The following is a 19,948-nucleotide window of genomic DNA, read 5'->3' as shown; positions in this document are numbered from 1 at the left end:
CACTCTGTGTATTCTGGATTATTTTTCTCTGAGACAGGGAGGGTGGATTGGTTACATTCAGAGATGTATTTTGGTTTCTGTTTCTGTAACAGTGTTACAGTCACTGACAGAACAAACAGGACAGGCACAGTGTCTAGAGGAGGAAGGTCCCAACAAAGGCTCACCGGTGCAAAATAGGCTGAATTATTCATACAGTGGGCTCCATTGCAAACTTTCTTTTGATTTTGTGTTTGTTTGCACTGGAGCACATTATATAAATATTGATATAATTTCACCTTTCGACAGTGTGCGAGTGGCTTGCTTTTTGCCACTACACACCTGTGGCTGATAATTTTCTTAGGGACTAGAATACTACCAGTGTTATTCAGGCAGTATGGGAAGCTCTTAAACTACTGTCTCCCTTGTGGATTGCCGGAGGGGGTCAGGTTTAGAGAGCGAGCTCAGTGCAGTTGGACTTCATGAAAGGGCACACTGACGTAATGGACCAAGGCCCTGTTTGATCGCTGTCCTGACACCATCCACAGTTTCAGCCCTGATTCTCTTTCCTATGCGTGCGCAGCCCTTCACCCAAACAGCCTTTTGATGGCCACAATTTCTAAGCGCATTTTGTTTTTTACCCTGTATCCTCAAAACATCGGTAGCTCGCATCAACCTTAATCCAACTAGGGGCATCTCCCGCCCGCATTAATCCCACATCAACAACACAGTTCGTGTTCAAACCAGTTAAAAGCTCGGCTTTGGAGGAAAAAGCACAGACATACAGTACAAAAGCAGAGCTTTCAAGGTGTGGTAGTCGAGAGGTTCCGGTCATTTTGTTTGGCAGTGAGTGTGGTCTTTCTGTAACTTGGGGTCACAGTGGTTTCTTTTCATAGGATGAGCCTGGAAGTCCCTCTCTGTCCACCAGGGGGCACCCATTCAGACTAGGCCAGGCCAGCATGGCTGCTCCAGAGGTACCAGATGATCTCAACCTGGAGGAAAACATGCCATAACACACAGAAAGCTCACTAAGGGGTCACTGCTAACCCATGTGGACCTAAAACAATAATAAACTGTATTTGTATTGACTAGCATCTTTCATACAATAAAATGCAGCCTGAGGTTCCTCAGAGACAGAAGGATGATGACGAATCAAGTAATGAAGCCGTGAAAATGTTTAGGACAGCAGGGAAACCAGTTCTGTCATGTGATTTTGGACAAGGATTGCAATGCAGCCAGATTTTGTGTGGCAGAGTTTAAATTTTAAGGTTGTAATTGTACAAACTATTTGCAGTGGTGCAGTAGTGAATATGGTATTGTGATGGTAGACTTGTACTGGTTTAGTGGTATACATGATACTGTAACTGAACAAACTATTGCAGTGGTGCAGTATTATACATGGTATTGTAATGGTACAGACTATTGTGATGGTGCAGTAGCATATGCAGTATTGTAATTGTACTGGTGCAGTAGTGTATATGATACTGTGATAGTACAGACTGCCGTAGTGCTGCAGTCGTATTAACGTTATGGTCATTGTTACCCAGTCAGTCCCCCGTTGTGCTGGATCGGGTGCAGCAGGCAGGCTTCCTCAGCAATCCCATCAGCCCCCCCTTCTTCCCGCGTTGGCCGGCTTCCCGGGACCCCCCTGGGTCTCGGCGGGACGCCCTGGAGGCCCGGCTGGCGGCCGCCTCCTTGATCTGCATCTCCAGGTGCCTCTGTATGGCCACGCCCAGCTCCTGCGGGTCCACGGCCGCCCCGTACACCTCCCACGTCATGCCCTCTGCGTCCCACGCCACCTCCCTCACCGGCGACGTCGGCCCCACGCCGGCCTCCTCCTCCCCCCCTGCCAGGCTGACCTCGGGGAACACGTGGGGCGGGGGAGAGTCCCGCCCGGTCTGGACCCCAGCATCCCTCAGCTCCGGGTGCGAGGTCATGGTGGCCGCCTCGCGGGACGCAGTCCCCTCGGTGGGCCGCCGCCGCAGGGGCGGGGAGGGGAAGGCCAGGGCGCAGCAGCGTGCCCCCCGCCCCCCGTCCAGACGCGTCTCGCTGACCGAGGAGGTGAGCCGGGGGAAGGGGAGCACCACGCCCCGGGGGAGTGACCTCTGACCCCCCCGCTCCTCGCCCGCGCCCGCCAGCCGCGGCAGGAGGGGGACGGCGGGTGGCGTGGGCAGGGGGTGGCAGCGGGTGGGAAACGCGTCGTCCGGTCCTACGTGATTGGCTGGGTGGACGACGCAGGTGGCCCGGCAATGCTGCAGCATTCCCCGGCTGGGTCTCGGGGAACTGGTGGGGCTCTGAGCGCAAATTCGAAGCCCCCTGTGCAGCAGTGTGGGGCTGCTGTAGATGTGCCCCCTGCAGGCGCTCACAGAGTTTGTGTGCAGCTGGGCCGGGGCCTGCGGATACGCCAGCGCGTGGCAGCCTGGGACTCGCCTAGCGAAGCAGCCCAGCTCGGCGCAGGTGGACCCGGCCTCGCAGCAGCCGCCCGGCTCCCTGCCTCGGCCCTCTCTGGCTGCGTGCAGGCTGACCGAGCGGCTCCTGTGTGGCCCGCTCTCGTTGTCCAGAGAGTCCATCTGCGCGAGATGCCCCCCCTCGCAGAGTCGGAGATGGTTCAGAGCCCCCAGCGGCGGTGTCCCAGTAACACTATGGGGCCGCCTGGCGTGGCCGCGGGCATCTCCCAGCGGGCACACAGCGCTGCTTGCGCACTTCCGCAGGTCTGGCCTGGTCCTCGCCGGCTCCTCCCGGCACGGGCTGCCCATCACCATGTCCGTGAGACTCTTGGACAGGGGGAAGATGGGGGCCCGCAGCTTGTCCGCGGTGGTCCCACTAGATCCAAAATGGCCGCCCAGGGAAGAGCGTTCTGAAACATGCCTCCCGTTCTGAGCCATGGGGCCAGAGCTGCGGGACACAGAAACAAGGGGGAACACATTTTATAAAAACACACACACATTCCAGCTCCTCAGGGGTGAGGATAAAAGTGCCACATAGAAATAAAATGAAAAATAACCTGGAAAAAGATTTTATCATATCTGAGACAGAGTTTTATGTTACGGTATTGGTATTTAGCAGACACTCTTATCCAGAGCAATTTACCTAGGTTGATATTCTCACATGTTATCCATTTATATAGCTGGATATTCACTGAGGCAATTCTGGGTTAAGTACCTTGTCCAACAGTACAGCAACAGTGCTCCAGTGGGGAATTGAACCAGCAATTTTTCAGTTATGAGTCCTATTCTTTACCACTATGCTACACTTCTGCCATCATAATAATAATCAAATCACTTATTTTGCTAACTATATTTCAGTGTGCAGCGTTCTGTCATTAAAAAAAGGTACTAAACCTGCTCGGTGAATATCTACAACAGCAAAATATTTACAAACCAAGTTACACCAACTGTACCTGGCATGCAACAGGTTTATATTATACAATCACAATTCATGTGACAGTGTTGTGATTTTACCATACTTGCACAGGAATACAGGGGTTTGAGTATCCGTTCAAAGAAAGAAACAGGGTCTCTACACTACAATATACTACATAGACTACACCAGGTTCTATTTTATATAAGTGCAGCGTGCAGGCAATAATCCTAACTAATACCATGTGTATATTGTGTAATGGTCTGGCAAAGCTTTCTGCAGGATACTGACACTGTAGAGTCATGTTTGCAATCCTGCATAATGTCCAGATTGGCCTAATCAGATCAGATTCAGAGAGGTAAACACTTAGCTGTAGGATTACAGGAGAAACTTATAATCACCACCTTGATCTAAGAGCTCAACATTAGTGCTTAGTGTAATGAGCCTCCCAGAAGGTATATACAGTATACAACTATATACCAGTATACTCTCCTCTCCTCTATAACACTATGTACAAGTGTACTGCCCTCTACACTATACCAATACATACCAGTATACTCTCCTCTAAACTTACACACTATATACCAGTGTATTGTTCCTTTCACTATACCCCTATATACAAACATATACCAGTATACTGCTCTCTGTAGTATACCACTAAATACCAATATACTGTGCCCTGCGTGTAACCACAATACACCCAACATGCCGTGTACAGTATACTGACCCCAACACATATATACCAGTATACTGCTCCCTAAAACTATTTCACGATATACCTGTATGTAGCTACACGTCCATGCCTTACATCTCAAAATGAAATAAGTGAAATGTATGTTGAAATTAAAAATGTAATCACATGATTTATGTAGATTAGATATATGAATTGTCAGTAATGTATTTGTAATACATGACATACTTTGATAAATGTATTCCTTTTTTACCTACCATTTTAACATAGAACAGCATGTGCTGTACAGCATTTTTCACAAATGCCTACCTAATGTTATTCAAGTAATTTAAATTCATTAAGTACTGAAGACGGAAAGCAGAACTTAAAAGTTCAGACAGGACACCAAAGAGCAACAGGTTGTCCTGCCTAACTAGTTTAAAATGCATATCTGTGTATTTTATGAAAACAGGAGAGGACTGGATTTAAATGTGCTTTAAATAAGAAATATCTGATTGCTAAAAGAGCAACACTACTGAGTCATAAAAATCATCTACACAAATCAAAAATGTTATCAGTTTTGTATCCTAAATTCAATAACACGGAATGCTATTACAGGTCAGACAGAACATTCTCTCTCTGTCACTTCTGTGACATCATTGCAATGTTACCATATTACAGTACATTATTAGCATTTAGCAGATGCTCTTAATCAGAATGACACATATGGGCACAATGTCACTGCAACAGTGTTAGACTGTTACCTGTCAGCCAGATAAATCTGAGAAAAGCCTCCTGTTTGTATCTGGGATATAATTCCTCTGGTGCACGATGCACGTGAAAAACAGACATTGTGAGTATTAAAATCAAGCCCACAAAATTCCAGTTCTCTGAGAAGTATCATTTGCTTATAAAAGTCTATGAGACAACCAAGACTCTGGTCTTCATTGTACAATGAGCAGGTTTCCTCAAGACTTGAATTTGTACATAAACTGAGTGAAAGAGATTTTTTTCAGACCTGGAACTCATAGAAAAGCAGATATACTACAGTTTGTCCTCAGGAACATTCAACAGGGCTTTCAGGTAGCCTAACCCTGGCAGCTGCAAATTCAACACTGAAAAACGCAGAGCCATAACAATGAAGAAAATGACAAACGTGGCATCATTCTTTGTTATGTCATGCATAAATTACTAAAATGAATTGTGATCGTATTTATCTAAAGCAGAGAAAACTCACCGTGCTTCTTCATGATGTGCACAGAAACAGAAGGAAACCCAGTGAAGAAACCTATGAAGAGTAACTACCTCTACGGTGGCTCCTGACTGCTCGGTTCATGTTCAGTTCATGATGGATTCAGCCAAAACTCAGATACAGGCAAGGTTCGAATTACGGGGGGGGATCGGGGCGGGGTCTGACCCCCCTAATTAAGACTTGGACCCCCCCGAAAGAGGTAAAAACAACAGTTCGGGGGATTCCAAGTCTTAGGGGGGTCAGACCCCCTCGATCCCCCCCCGTAATTCGAACTCTGGATACAGGAATCACAACTCAAGGACCGCTTGTGAAAGCATCCCGGCTTTGATATACCACAGGAACCTAAACGGAAAATACTCCACGAGGTGCTCTGCGCTGTCCCCTTCCCCAGGTAACCCCCCCCCCCCCCCCCCCCCAGCCCCCCTTCCCCAAGCACTCACCTCCGCCAGCCCTGGGGTGAAGCGCTGGCAGACCGGTCTCTGTGTTTTAAGGCATGAAAAGAGAGATTAAATTACAGCGGCCCTCATCTCAGCACTCCTAACCTTTAGTGTGAGTCAGGGACGGACTCAGTGCTGCGCTTCGCCTGTCTCTTTCTCTCCCTCTCTCTGCGTTGCTGTGTCTCCTACTCTCTCCCTCTTCCACCTTCCTCGCTTTCTGCTCCTCTCTCTTTCTTTCTCTCCCTGTCACGCTCAATGCTTTGTCAGTCTCTCTCTGTCCCACCCTCTCTCTTTCCTCCCTCCATTTGTCTTTCTATCTTTCTTCCCTGTCTCTCTCTCTCCCGCCTTCTCTCTCCATTTCTCACTCTCTCAGTATCAGGCTTCACTCGTCTCCGGAGATCTCCCCGGGGAGGGACTGGGGACGGCCGCCTCTCCTTTCACATCCACAGGTGACAATGCCCCCCAGTCCCATCCACCCACCCCACCCCACACACACACACACACAGAGCCCCACCCATCTCTCCCCACCTCAGCCTCCTCCTCCCCCGAGCGTTCCGCAGGCGGTGAGTGAGAGGAAGTCGGTCTCCGGATTATCTTCCTTTCTCATCTGATTACAGGAAAGAGGCTCTGTCGCAGATCTTCAAATCCCTGCAAGAGGAAGGGAGGGAGGGAGTGTGTGTGTGTTGGGTGGGTGGGTGATTGGGGAGGGGGGGATTCAGGGTGTGTCTGTGTGTGGCTCTGGTAGGCGGCGAGCGTGGGGGGGGATAACGAGGAGATGTCAGAGGGAGACTGTCATCCTCGTCATCCTTGTCATCACGGCGAATCCCTCACCACTCATGTGCGCGCACACACACACACACTCACATACATACACTGCCCAGAGAGAAAAAAAAACATGAATGGATGAGCTGAAAAAAAGTGCCTGTTCCGGTCTAAAACCTCCTCCCCCACATTCTCTTTCTCTTACTCTCTCTTCCCTTCCTTCTATCTCTCTCTCTCTCTCTCTTTCTCTTTCTCTCTCTCTCTCTCTCTCTCTCTCTCTCTCCTCTCTCAATCATTTTCCATCCCGGTTGCTATGGAAACAGCAAAGCTCAATGGCGACCTGATGAATTTTCACCATTTTTTTCACCCTGCTGTGGAGAGGCAGTGAATACCACCAAGACCGGAACGTGACTGTGAAAGTGGCTGTCAGGGTATGACGAGAGAGATCAGAATGCACAGAGCATGGCTGGCTGGGGTGGATTTTTGTATCATAACTGATATAGGATGGTAACAGTCAATTGACTGACAGCCGTTCAAGGCTGAAATGTCATCTATGTCACAGCAGAAATCAATCCTGGCTGTGTCTATGCCAACATATGCGTCATCTGAGTGTGAGTGTGTGTGTATGTGTCTTGGTAGAGCTTTGAGTGTGTATGTATGTGTGGGGATGGGGGGTAGAGCTAGGTGAGTTTGTGTGTGTGAGTTTGTGTGTCTTTGTGTGTGTGTGGACAGAGCTCTATGTGTGTGTGTGTGTGTGTGTGTTTGTGTATTCATAACACACATCCAGCATTCTGCCATCAGGGATTCAGGAAATGAATTTGCTTTGTTTGTCCTCGCTCCTTGTTGGTGTGTGCATGAATATGCATCCAGGCATACAATCATCCTCTGAACACCCACATCACTGGTCATTCTGAGAGGTAGAGCCAGACTCCCTGCTTCTTTAAATGATGACACAGTGCAAACACACCCATGCTAATATAAGTATATATAGACTGGCTCACTGCACACTCACCTGCCCCTCAGCTCACCCAGGTCTGCAGGGAGCATATTCTGCCTCAGTTTCAGAGACAGGATGCTGCTCTCCTATTGGCTCAGCCCTCAAGGGAGGAAGGAGCAGTGGGATCACCGAGTACCCTGATTGGCTAATCACAGCGGCCCCCTGCGAGCCCATAGGTGCCGGGGTCACAGATAAGGCGACACCTGTTGTCCGTTTGGATTGTTCACCAGAATGGCAAAGTCACGTCGCATCGTTTGTGTTCACTTGGCGTGCGCCCTTGTCCAGATCGAGTTGCACAGCTCGCATGTGATATCCATTCATATTTGAGACATTCAGGTTAAGTACCTTTGCCAGCCCACACAGAAATAAAATATATTGTAATATAATGAGCAATAAGTTGTTCAGCCCAAGAGAATATCACAAAATACATTTAAAATATGTTCATGCAAACCAAAATGCCAAAAAATAAAAATATATTGATTGAGCTAAAGTTTTTATTTTCTCAAATATATCTTAAATATATTATTTTCTGGTTGGGAAATAACAACAGTGTCACCGTCTGTGACACAAAGCTGAGACCTTCTGATATAAATTCAAATTCCCTGAATACTATTCTACATTATAGATGCTGTCTGAAAGGTGTAATTGTAGATTCTGGTTGGAAGGCGGCTTCAGACTGTCTTTATTGTGGTTCAGAAATGGACAGAAGCCTGCAGCTGGTGCCTGTTTTCTTTATTTTAGCACAGTGTACAGCGTGGCTTTGAGTAGGAATGGAGTGTCTCAGACCTGCTCCAGGGGACCCACTGTACTGCTCCGTCTTCCTTCCTGTTGATCTCCGGACGGAATTCCCTTAATTAGATTGCATTGAGCTGTTAATTGAATACTAATCTGGATTTGACATCACTTTACAAATAACGGCTGCTTCTTCCCTGTCCCTGAGTGCCTTTGCGCACCTTTGAATTTGTAGAGAAGAAACACAGCACCTCCCTAGATAATGATGCTGATGATGCTGATGATGATGATGATGATGATTATTATTATTATTATTATTAATCAAAGACCGGGCCAAAGCCATAAAGGGAAAGGAATGAATTCCATCGAAAATCAAGGGCACAGTCTGGCAGTGTCATTCCTGTTGTTCCTGTCAACACTCCTGGCCTTCAGAAACCTTCCTCCGACTGGTGAGAGGTGTAAGAGCCTCCTAAAGATTGCAGCTGGCAGCAGTAACCGGCGGGTAAAGCTCTGCCTTCCTGTAAACACTCATCCTCTCGCTTTGAGTGCTTTCTTTGTCACCTCTCTCCCTCTGGGCAGCTGCAAAACTGTGAGTTCTCACTACCTACACAGAGTTCTCCCTGCTTTCTCATTTGCAAGTGTTTGCCTTCCTGAACTGTTCCACTCCCTCTCCTAAACATCTCCACTCCCTCTCCTAAACATCTCCACTCCCTCTCCTAAACATCTCCACTCCCTCTCCTGAACGTCTCCACTCCCTCTCCTAAACATCTCCATTCCCTCTCCTAAACATCTCCACTCCCTCTCCTAAACGTCTCCACTCCCTCTCCACTCCCTCTCCACTCCCTCCCCACTCCCTCTCCTCTCCTGCACCCCCCACTTCGCCTCACTCCTGTCCCACAGCCTAGCGCTCTGTGTCTGCCTCTCCTCCACCCTGTCACTCCCTTATGTACACAGCTCACCCATTTCGCTCTTTCTCTTCTTCCCCTCCCCAAGGTAACACAGGCCGCTGACAGCTCTGGGTAGTTTACTGCGGTGCCCCTATCCAGAGCAGCTTGCATAGTTTACATTTAACACGGAACGCATGCATACAGCTGGGTATTGTACTGGGGCATATCGGATTCATCTCTCTAGCAGCAGGTGTTTCGCCAGCATCAGGGCCATGCCCAGACCTCTCCCAAGGACTCCCCCAACCTTATCAGAGCACCATGCCCCATACCTTTTCAAAGCTGACAATCAAAGTTTGACCATGGTCTAAATGCATGATGTCTACTTTTACGCCACCTCACTGTAAACTCTTTTCATTCAAATGAGGTCAGAGATATATATCCCCCTCCTCTGAAGTTAATAAATAAATAAAATGTTGTGCAGAGGAAGGTGGACATGGGTAAAGATGGTAATAAAAAGTGTCTTTCTAAAAGACACAGCAACAGAGTCCAGAATGTTGTGCCCGAACTTTTAACAACCACAAAACTAAAACGAATAAAGCTTTCATAAAATATGTATATATCTCTTCTATTCTTGCTTCTGCTCTTGCACACCCCTCCCTTAAGTACAAACTGTTACGTGTTCACTCATTTAAAGGGAAAGGCAAACCATTGAACTTCAGAGTGAAAGAGCTCTGCTGGTGTGCACCATCTCCTGTGTGCACCCAGAAGGCTAATCCTCTCACAGAAAGAAACACTGGACACGAACCATTGACTGACTGAGGACAGCTGAGAGAATGGACCCCAGTTTTCACACCTGGGATGGCTGGGTTGTGCTCCACAGGCAGGCCCGTAGGTTCTGTGCAAACCCACATTAGAGCTCTGTTCCAGGAGGGGGGATCCTGGAATCCTGCTAGGGGTAGCATGTTTACACTGAAGTCCCCCATTGGTCTGTGCTTGGAGTAGCACACTGCCTCCTGGAGACCCAGGCTTGTTGAGCTTGCTGCTGATTGGCTGAGCTATATAACCATAAGGGCATTGCGAGCCAGAGGCTGGTGGGAGAGTGACAGGTGGGATTGACAGCGGACGGGGTCAGGGTAAGGGGGCGGGGGTTTGGGGGGGTGGGGCGGGGAGTGAACAAACACGTGAAAACACAGCTGCAGGAGTTTCAGGCCAGCGTGGTGTTGCAGTCCTGAGGAGACATCTGAAAGAGCTGAAACAGACAGGGTGAGCGCTGAAATCACCAGCGTGAGAGAGGACAGCAGGCCCTGAAGAAGAAGAGAGGAAAGGCCATGCTTCGCCACACAGCCCAGGGGAAGCGGTGAGGCGGTGACACGAGAATCCACCTTCAGTGACCACTTTCCTGGAGGGAGATACAAGCACAGTGCCACCCTGTGGTCTGCTGAGGTTGTTGTCCTGCTCGTGAGCCTGGGGCAGAGGAAGACATCTGTTCCCGAGGCAGATTTGGACATGTGAAAATGTTCTCCATGTGGCGAGTCTCTGAAGTACGAGGACAGACAGCAGCCTGAGCCTAGAACAGAAGTGTGGAATCCCGGGCAGACAATAATCAAACACAGAGACCCTTGCTTGCCACAAGTTTTACACAGATTGGCAGTGCAATTCCCTGAGAACCAGGTGTAGCCATCAGCTTCCCAGAAGCAGGCTGCTGGCCCTGGGCTTCCTCCACGCACCAAGGTGCAAACTACCAAACACACCAGAGGAGAGGGAACCGGACCAGGGGGCAGAGACAGGTGGGAGAACAGGAGAGTGGCTGTACCCCAGGGGGGGTGCAGCCCCGGGCCCTCCATGGCAGGTCTGTATAGAACCACAACCTCAAATCTTTACCCCTTCCATGAACTCCTGTTCAGCCAGTGCAGTGCCTGTAGAGCAGTGGTACGTGCTGCACTGGTGGACACACAGCGTGTGTAAATGCTGGTACTGTTGTGTATAAGTGGATTTTCAGAGCCATCCGCATGCAGACTGTTTTCATCTTAACCTCTGTCTGCTAGTCAGCATGTTGTTATGTTTGGTGTCCATTCTGCCTTTTACAGCTTTGACAGTGTGTCTGCCATTTACTGTCAACATACAGTGATTTATGTGGGTGCCTTTGTATTGAAGTGACTAAGGACATCTTCTTCCCAGCATCCCTGAAGAGGCGGTGGATTGTTCATGGTGCATCAATGATGAATGAAAAATGCTGGAAATGTCTGATGATTTATACACTGTTAATCTGTGGTGCAAAATCATACAGACAGTATACATATTAAAGGTCTCAGTGTTTGGGTTCCCCCAGGTTGGAAAATATCCTGAGACTGGTGAAATGTGACACACCAGAACATAAAGAACACCTGAATCACATCTGTCATTTTCAGCCATGGCTCTTTAAGACAACTGGAAAGCCTTGGTCAAAATGGCCACTGTTGCCAGCCTCCAGTATAACGCCTTCTGCTTACAATGAAAGTTACCCACAGCATTGCTGTGGCATTGTAGAAAAATAAAACAGCTAGATTTATGCTCTCTGGGTACAGACTAATGAAGCAGGTCCAGCTATGAGCCTTGCTTTAGGGTGCTACAGACATCTTCCATCCAGCAGGCCAAGCTCCCTACACACTCATGACACAGTGCTTATACCAATCTAGAGGAATTTATCTATTTTTTTTCTTTCCATAACATGGCACATACTTCCACATTGGCATGGTTGTAAATATACCACTGATCAACTGAACATATTGAGTATCCTCCTAACCAATCACATTCATGCCATGTGAAACCAATTCTGCGAAGCCTGAGTTTCAGAAACACAAAGCAGTTCTGTTTGACCCCGTAAATGAAAAACATCCAATCTTGCGGTTCATATTCACACCAACAAATGCAAAAGGCACCTCAAAGATACGTTTTGTGGATATGAGCTCAAAGCTGCATGTGACATATGGACTGACATTATTATTATAACGTAATCTTGCAAACATAAGCACATTCAAGCTCATGTTAACCATAAATGCAATTCAATTTACTGTATACCTATGCCATAACTATCACTCCCAGACTCCATGCAGAGATTTTTCTTTTATTGCCCAGCATTAATGGATCATATGTCATTGCAATTATTATTATTATTAGTAGTAGTAGTACCAGTATTTGTTGTAGTAGTCATAGTAATAGTAATACCAGGAATACTGGTACTACAGTTTTTACTGCTCCATCACAGGCGTAAGAACAGGGAACAGTCCTACTCCTGTCCATGCTGTCATTGAGAGCAGACCTATGGTGTAAATGATTAATCTGTGAGAGAGTGACTTACTGTACCTGCGGGAGAGGCTGGCCGTCTGGTCCCCCTCGGCCGTGCTGACAGGGTCTTACTCCAGGTTACTCAGGGCTTCAGTCGCTGAAATCTCTACACCCCCATGAGGGGAAGGTCCTTCCCGGAACCCAAGCACACCTGTCCCCCAGCGAGCCGTCGCTGCTGTTTTCTGTGTAGTAGCAGTTCCAAGGTGCACGTTTGTTTACAGGTATTCTCAGGTGAGCGGTCACACGGTGCGGCAAAGGCTTTTTTTTCCACTGTCTTTGCACACCCACTTGAGCAAACCTGAGACACGCACACATACACATGCTCAGCCACATGCACAGTGACATAGAGAGAGAGAGAGAGAGAGAGAGAGAGAGAGAAAGAGAGAGAGGAAGAGGAAAAATGAAAGCTAATTTAACAATCAACATAATTACAAATGCTTCATAGCCAGTCAAAACTAAAGAAAACAATGAAACACTATTTATATAAAGAAAGAAATCCAAAGAGAAACCTGTTACTACATTTCTTCCTTGTTTTATTTGTATTACATATTGTAATATTACAATACAATTTTACTTGCCAAATTGAATATGTACCACAACCGAGAAACAAATATGCCCTCATTCACTAACATCACAGGGAAAAAGCTAAAAAGTAAAAAACTACACAAATCGGTAAACTGTCAGCTCCAAAGCTAAAATATGGCAGACAGCGCAAGAGCAGTTTCCCTGTTCTGTGAGAGGTACGTAAATAGAATAACTAGACTGTCCAGTTTCTCAAGGTGAGGAAACACCTGGTCCCAGGTCTCCCCTGTGTCTTCTGTTATTACTGTACACCTGCATTTGCCTCTGACAGGGAAAGATGATACCTCTGGAAAAAAGGTGTGGTCACACAGGTCAATTGCACAGCCTTGCTTAATGTGTATGTGTGTTCACATGTTTATTCTGTAAAGCATGGTTGTATTATTTTCAGTTTAGCCTTATCTATTTATCTGGTATCTTTCTATCTATCTGTCTATCATCTATCTGTATGTCTGTATCTTATAAGCAGTCATTGAATGTTATACTCTGTGGCAGTTTGTTGATAACAGTTCAACAGCACATCATATTTGATTGATTGATTGATTGATTGATTATGCTGATGATTGGGTACCCCTTTCTGCTGTCTGTTCCCTCAGTGCTAGTGTGGGCTGTGGCTGTGGGTCTAGCATTAGGGGTGTTTTTCTTACTGCTGGCTGGAGTCGCCGTCTACTTCCTGTGGAAGAGGAGGAGGCGTGTCCAGGGACGGTACCAAGAGCTGTTCTCCTGCATGCCCCCCGTCCCAGCATGCACCTCTCCGGTCCTCTTGGCCACGCAGTCCCCCAGTGTCAGGTGAGTGTTAGATTTCCCTGGCACCCACCTGACTCAGCTCCTCCACCTCTTTTGACAGAGTTTGAAGATTTCTCTGGGAAGATTAGCTTTGCAGTTCTGAGAAGAACCTCTGCTTCACTGTCCTCACACAGTAGAGAAGCGGATTGGTGACTTGCTTTGGGTCTGGTAAATTCAGGATATTCTTGCAGGCATGCTTTTCTGCAGCAGTACTTCCAAAGCAGATCAAAGACAGTGGCACAGTAATAACTATTCCTATAGAAATGTATTATGAGGAGTTCAATATAAGAATGCTATATGTCTCCCAAGATTGAAAACCCAACTAGTGAAAACTCACTTCTTGCCCCCAGGCAATGTAAAAAAAAAACATTTTTTCCTGTGTAAATAATCACTCACTAATAGGGAATCTGCAATCAATCAAACATTTAATGAATCATCTGTTATCTCATTTCACATTCAACATCATATTCTTTACCACTACTCCACAAAGATATTTTTTTAGTATGACAAGTTTTTGAATACAAATCTAAGGAGCCCTTGAATATTCAAGCCCCTTCCCTAAATGCCACTCCTCAGCCGGAGACAAACCTCTGTGAGAGCCTAAATGAGGTTATTAAATTCCCTAAAGTTTTTACTACTATGCTGTAATTCCACCCTGTTTTGGAAATATTGTGAAGGTTTCTGAAAATAATCCGACTTTATCTCTGTCTTTGAGACTCTTTAAAACCTCTGCTGATCTTTGCAGGTACTATATCACATCAGGTTTGAGAAAGATTTTGTTTTTTACCTGCTGTACTGGTACTGAAAGTGAAAAATGACCTTTCTATTCAAATTGAAATGTGCTTTGTACCTCCACAGGTTTATCACGTCAAAGACTATTGCCACTTGTATATAACAGTTTACAGAGGTTCCTGTTCCTAACCTCAGTTTTTGCATGTGGTGAGGGGTTGATGTGTCTGTCACTGATGCGGTCTGTCTGTGCTGGGACATGGCACAGGCCGGGAGAGGTCCCCTTCTTCCTACCTCCCTGCCTTAAGGGCAGGTCCCGCCCCAGTCTGGAGGAAGAGGAGGAAGGCCCTGCAGGCCAGACGAGTCACCGTGGGTCCCTTGTCATCAGAGGTATCTATCGCGTAGATCAGCGTTTCCCAACCCTGCTCCTGAAGGCACACCGTCCTGCATATCTTCTATCTATCCCTGCTCTACCTACCTGACTGAACTCATCAGTGGCACTTTTGATTAGCTGAGCACACCTGATTTTGTCAAGCAGCAAGGATACATAGAAGATATGCAGGACAGTGTGCCTCCAGGAGCAGGGTTGGGAAACACGGGCGTAGATACCCCCCCCCCATAACCTATAATAATAGTATAATAATAACCTGTGCTAAGACTGCTCTGTATTGCTTTTCCAAGCTTTGCCAATTTATTATCTCCCATCAGCAGTGCAGGTAGTGCAGGGGTAAATATATGCCATCCAGGTCTAATTTTTAGTGTCTCTTTCTCTCTCTGTTTCTTGCTCTCATTTCTTGCTCTCTGTTTGCAGAACCCATCTCACCCCCTGTCTCTCCCTCTCTTTCTCTTCAGTTCTACACTCACAACTCACACAGGGCATGAAATACAAGCAAATAATAAAAACAATAAATAAAGTAGAAATAGTATTTAGAAATAGTTGCAACAATATGAATAATAATGTTGATTTCCTCTCCCCCTCTTGCTCTGTGGTGCTGGAGCTTCTTTCCCGCTGGGCAGCCTCAGGCCTGACCTGTACCGCATCCCAGAGGGGCTGGGAGAGTGGGCGTCCCCTTGCGGCGATTCGGCGAGGCTGTGCTTCAGCGTGCAGTGCCGCCGGGAGAGGGAGGAGCTCGTGGTGTCCGTGCTCCGTGCCGCTAACCTGCCCGCGCGCTGCCGCTCCGCCTCCGCCCTGGTGAAGCTGCAGCTGCTGCCGGGAGACCTGCGCCGACGGCAGGCCAAAGCCAGGAGGCGAGGCCGCAACCCTCAGTTCAACGACAGCTTCGTCTTTCAGGTGCACGGCAGGGCCGGCCGGGAACGGTCACGGGGAGGGATAGGAAAACTTGTAGCTATACGGAGTGTACAGGACACTGCCATTTCCTCTCTGTTCACGTCCTCTGTCTTCATCTGTCACCATCCCTCCCCTCCCTCTCTCTCCCTCCCGCTTTTCTCTCTCTCCCTACCTCTTTCTGTCTTCCTCTCTCCTTTTCTGTCTCTCCTGCTCAATCCCTCTGTCTCGCTTCTGCTTTCTCCCTCTTCCTCTCTCCCTCTCACTCTCTCTCTGTCTCTCTTTCACTGTAATTCAAAATTGCTCCATTGGGGTGAAATACATTGTTGCCAAATCATGTTATATAATAGTACATCAACACAAAAAGCAAAAAATAAATAAATAAAATATTTATTAATAAAATAACCATAACAACAACCCTCTCTCTCTTTCCCTCCCTCTCTCTCTCTATCTCCCTCTTCCCTTCTTCCCCCAGGTCTCCAGTGCATGTCTGTCTCAGAGCACTCTGAGCATGTCTGTCTTCAGTGTGGATCGGCTGAAGAAGCACCAGCTGGAGGGCCGAGTGCTGTTTCCCCTGAGAGAGCTGGAGCTGAGGGGGGCAGAGGGGGGTGTGGTATGGAGGGACCTGGAGACAGAGAGTGATCAGGTAACTTACTCCAGAGGCGATCCTGAACGATCAGGTAACTTACTCCAGGGGCAACCAAGAGTGGTCAGATAACTTACTTCAGAGGCGAGTGGTCAGGGAACTCACTTGAGATGTGACCAAGAATCCTCAGGATCCATATAAGAGAATTGATCAAAAATGTTAAAGCATCAGGCCAGAGAGGAGACAAAGAATGTCAAGGTATTGTGCTGAAAACATAACCAAGAATAGTCAGGAATCCTGTTAGAGGTGACTTCAGACTTGATACTAACTAGTAACCAGGAACCCACTCTCTCTCTCCTTCTTTCTCCCACTCCTTCTCTACCTCTTTCTCTCTGTGCCCCCCCCCCCTTCTCTCCTTCCCTCAGTTCTGCTCAGAGCATGGTGACCTCCAGGTGTCTCTGAACTATAGCGTGCCTCTGCAGCGCCTCACAGTGGTGGTGCTGAGGGCAAGAGGCCTGCGACTGCTCCGTGACTCAGGTGAGCTGCAGGTGAGCTGCAGGTGCGGGCTGCTCAGCAGGACACAATAGCAACAATAATCATAACCCAACAATAATCAGGCCACAGACTTATAAAACACTTTTTACAGTAAGTGTTGAGAGAAGTCCCAATGTCATCTTTTCAGCAACACGAAGAGCAATGAGAGCAATGAAAACAGAGCATTCAACCCAGCTGTGCTCATGACTCTGCTTGTGGTCTGCTGTGTGTAGCACTGTGTAAAGCCTGGTCTTTAGCACTCCAGAAGGGTCCCTGCTTCCTCTACACAGCCTATTACAATAATTCATGCATGAATAACTCTATGTGAAGTCATTTAAATAGTTTCCACCTGTGCCCTCATAACTCAGATTTAGACAGAACTCAGCTTGAAATAGCTTCTGTATTTCCTTTTATTAATCCCTATTAAAAATTTAAAAACCTTAATTAAAACCCCTTTCAAGACTAAAAGGGATTTAATATATTCATTTTCTTTTTTTGACTTTCTTTTTATATGAAAATCTGTTTAAGATTGTCCCTATCAGTAATAACAGCCGTATAGGAATAAGAATTTGGTAGTTTGCATTGTCTTCTGATAAAATGCGCTGATCATAAACATACACACACAAACATAGTCTCTCTCTCTGTCTCTGTCACACACACACACACACACACACACACACACACACTCCTCTCAGTGCAGGCACCTGTCCTTGTTATTGTTCTGATCCCACTGTCTGTGCTGGGGCAGGTGTGTGTGTCCAGGTGTCCCTTCAGATCCACACCCAGGTGGTGAAGAGCAAGAGGACAGCAGTGGTGAGGGGGGGCACTGACCCCACCTTTAACGATCGCCTGTACTTTAGGCTCCGGCCCCCGCAGCTGGACGAGGCCTGCCTTCGGCTGGAGCTGCTGCAGACGACACCGGGAGAGTCACGTGAGTGTCACTCAGCCGACTGTCACTCACACTGTCACTAAGCAACCACAGCACTGTGACATACAGCCTACACATATCAGCTTACAACATCACAACACCACCTAACACCTACATAATATCCATAATATCTCTACAGCAAACAGTCATATAGCCAAACTGTCATATAGCTTCCACATATCAGCCTATAACATCACGATTACATTACATGACATACATTTAGCAGACATTCTTATCCAGAGTGACTTCTAGTACAGTAGAACATAAGTGTATCCATTCAATTTAAACAATCAACAGTGTCAGACCAGGCTAACAACACTCCCAGACCAGTGAGTATGAGCATAACACCATTCGAGCCCTACCACAAGTTAACTTGTGCAACCTGTCTAGACAACGGAAGCCAAGTACACTAGGATACACAATGTAACCCAACGTTGCCATTATAATCAAAATTCAATGTGAAGTGCACAGTGGTAGACTATGTAATCCTACAATATTCAATGCCATGAACCAATCAGGATTTGGCTGCTCGCAGGTAATACTTGGTGAGTTTGTCAATCACAAACAATACAAGTAGCTTTAGGACACTCATGGGATTAACAATAATTTATTTACCTCCTGTCTCTTTCCCACAAAGTAATGCGGAGTGATCATGCTGTAGTCATCTGAGTAGCATTGACCTTTACCCTTTGACCTTTACTCCTGTGTGTTACATATTTGACCCATGCAGTGTCTGTTCCCCCAGCAGGATCCCTGGGCCTGGTGCTGATCGGACCCTTCATGTATGCCCGCGGGCGTGAACTGGACCACTGGAATGACATGGTCAGCAAACCACAGGAGCTGGTCAAACAGTGGCACGGGCTGGGCCAAACCCCCTGAACCCCCCCTACCCACACACACACACCTGGACACTGAGGTAGTTTGGACTCTGAGGACCGCTGTGTAGACAGTGGCCAAGCTGACACTGCTACAATATGTCCTCTTAAGACTGTGAGAATCTGTTGGAGGCTGAGAGCTGGGAGTCCTGCAATGGCTAAAACCCACAGAAATAAACCTACTAACACGACTCTCAGGATGAGAGAGGGCTGTTTGTGTATGTGTGTGTGTGTGTGTGTTTGTGTGTGCATGTGTGGTTAATCAGAAATCCGAGAAAAAAAAGTTACACATTACAGATCAGCAAAAAATAGAAAAAACAAAACAACAAACAAACCACCCCCTCATGAAGGTTTCATATTTATTGCTATGAAAAAAGTCTTCCTTGAACCATTTTGTTCTTATTTTCAAGAAACTGTAATTGTATGAATACAGCTTTTGAGGTTATTAAACCGATGTATCCAAGATGTCCTGTTATGCTGTGGGCTGCAAACACATGAATATGTTACCAGTGCAAAGCCTTTGTGAATATAATGCTCTGACAGCACAGCAGGAGAGCAGCTGAAGCCTTTTAAATGTTCAGGACTGTCAGATGCACCGAACCCCATTAACAAAAACATTCCAGTCACGGCTCTTTTATCGACCATCTCTTGTAAGGTAGTCAAAGCAATCCAGTTCTTTGAAGCAAACTTCCACAGACAGCTGGCACAAATCTGTGAGACAGAGAGGGAAAACCTCACTCTGAAAAATGTGAAAAAAAGAGCTGGTGAAATCTGTTGACAGGGTCTCGGGAAGCTGAAGAATGGCCACTGGCTGTGGCCAATGAAGGCGAAGGTGGAAGCAGACACTGATCTTTCCCCAGAGGAATAGAGGCAGCCAGCCTGCAGCTCTGCAAGGCTTAATCATGAGCGTCAACAGGGTTGATGGTTGAGGATGACCCTGCTCATTCGCATACAGATGAGGAAAGTAAACCACAGGCGTGACCCGCCAAATTCACTTAAAAGTCCTTTTCTTCTTTTTCTAAGCCACAGTCAATACAGACTGCATTTGACAGACCTTCTGACAGACCTCGGGATGGCCTCATCATAAGAGGATTCTGGTTTTTTTCATCTGAAAAAGAGAAGGATCTCTGTCCACCCTCTTGAACACACCCCCCCCCCCCAGCCACACACACGGGGGGGGGGGGACAAAATGTCATCAGAGTGCCCATTGTCCATCAGGACCCCGGCTTCCCAAAGGCTCTCCCTGGCC

The 19,948-nt window shown here is 47.2% G+C and overlaps 2 protein-coding genes across 3 annotated transcripts; one reads left to right on the top strand and one right to left on the bottom strand.

The window, feature by feature from the left end:
- Positions 1–409: 409 nt before the first annotated feature.
- Positions 410–5,863, bottom strand: LOC118790241 (GRIN2-like protein). Of its 2 annotated transcripts, XM_036547148.1 has the most exons (3): positions 5,699–5,863; positions 1,520–2,871; positions 410–968 (listed from the first exon to the last, which is right to left on the bottom strand). In XM_036547148.1, exon 2 carries the CDS (start codon positions 2,859–2,861, stop codon positions 1,524–1,526), a length of 1,338 nt encoding a protein of 445 aa, XP_036403041.1. In that variant the 5' UTR covers positions 2,862–2,871; positions 5,699–5,863; the 3' UTR covers positions 410–968; positions 1,520–1,523. The 2 variants fall into 2 exon arrangements, with proteins under 2 accessions (XP_036403041.1, XP_036403048.1); XM_036547155.1 differs by lacking the exon at positions 5,699–5,863 and having other exon boundaries at positions 1,520–2,974.
- Positions 5,864–13,535: 7,672 nt separating this feature from the next.
- On the top strand, positions 13,536–18,703 carry syt15 (synaptotagmin XV). The gene is made up of 7 exons (XM_036546485.1): positions 13,536–13,765; positions 14,760–14,881; positions 15,490–15,782; positions 16,252–16,422; positions 16,788–16,899; positions 17,645–17,827; positions 18,570–18,703. The coding sequence occupies exons 1-7, from the start codon at positions 13,536–13,538 to the stop codon at positions 18,701–18,703; spliced, it is 1,245 nt and encodes a 414-aa protein (XP_036402378.1).
- The last annotated feature ends 1,245 nt before the right edge of the window (positions 18,704–19,948 follow it).

This window comes from Megalops cyprinoides, chromosome 1 (genome assembly GCF_013368585.1).
Source record: "Megalops cyprinoides isolate fMegCyp1 chromosome 1, fMegCyp1.pri, whole genome shotgun sequence".
NCBI classification, from domain to species: domain Eukaryota; kingdom Metazoa; phylum Chordata; class Actinopteri; order Elopiformes; family Megalopidae; genus Megalops; species Megalops cyprinoides.
Note: the sequence above shows the minus strand (reverse complement) of the source record. Positions and strands in the feature narration are given on the sequence as shown.

What these genes read in the sequence shown, in the direction of transcription:
- LOC118790241 (XM_036547148.1), bottom strand. Translation starts at nt 2,861, where the DNA reads ATGGCTCAGAACGGGAGGCATGTTTCAGAACGCTCTTCCCTGGGCGGC.
- syt15 (XM_036546485.1), top strand. Translation starts at nt 13,536, where the DNA reads ATGATTGGGTACCCCTTTCTGCTGTCTGTTCCCTCAGTGCTAGTGTGG. An exon ending in TGGGTCCCTTGTCATCAGAG is followed by an intron (nt 14,882 to 15,489) that starts GTATCTATCGCG and finishes GTGGTGCTGGAG; the next exon opens with CTTCTTTCCCGCTGGGCAGC. An exon ending in GCGACTGCTCCGTGACTCAG is followed by an intron (nt 16,900 to 17,644) that starts GTGAGCTGCAGG and finishes GTGCTGGGGCAG; the next exon opens with GTGTGTGTGTCCAGGTGTCC.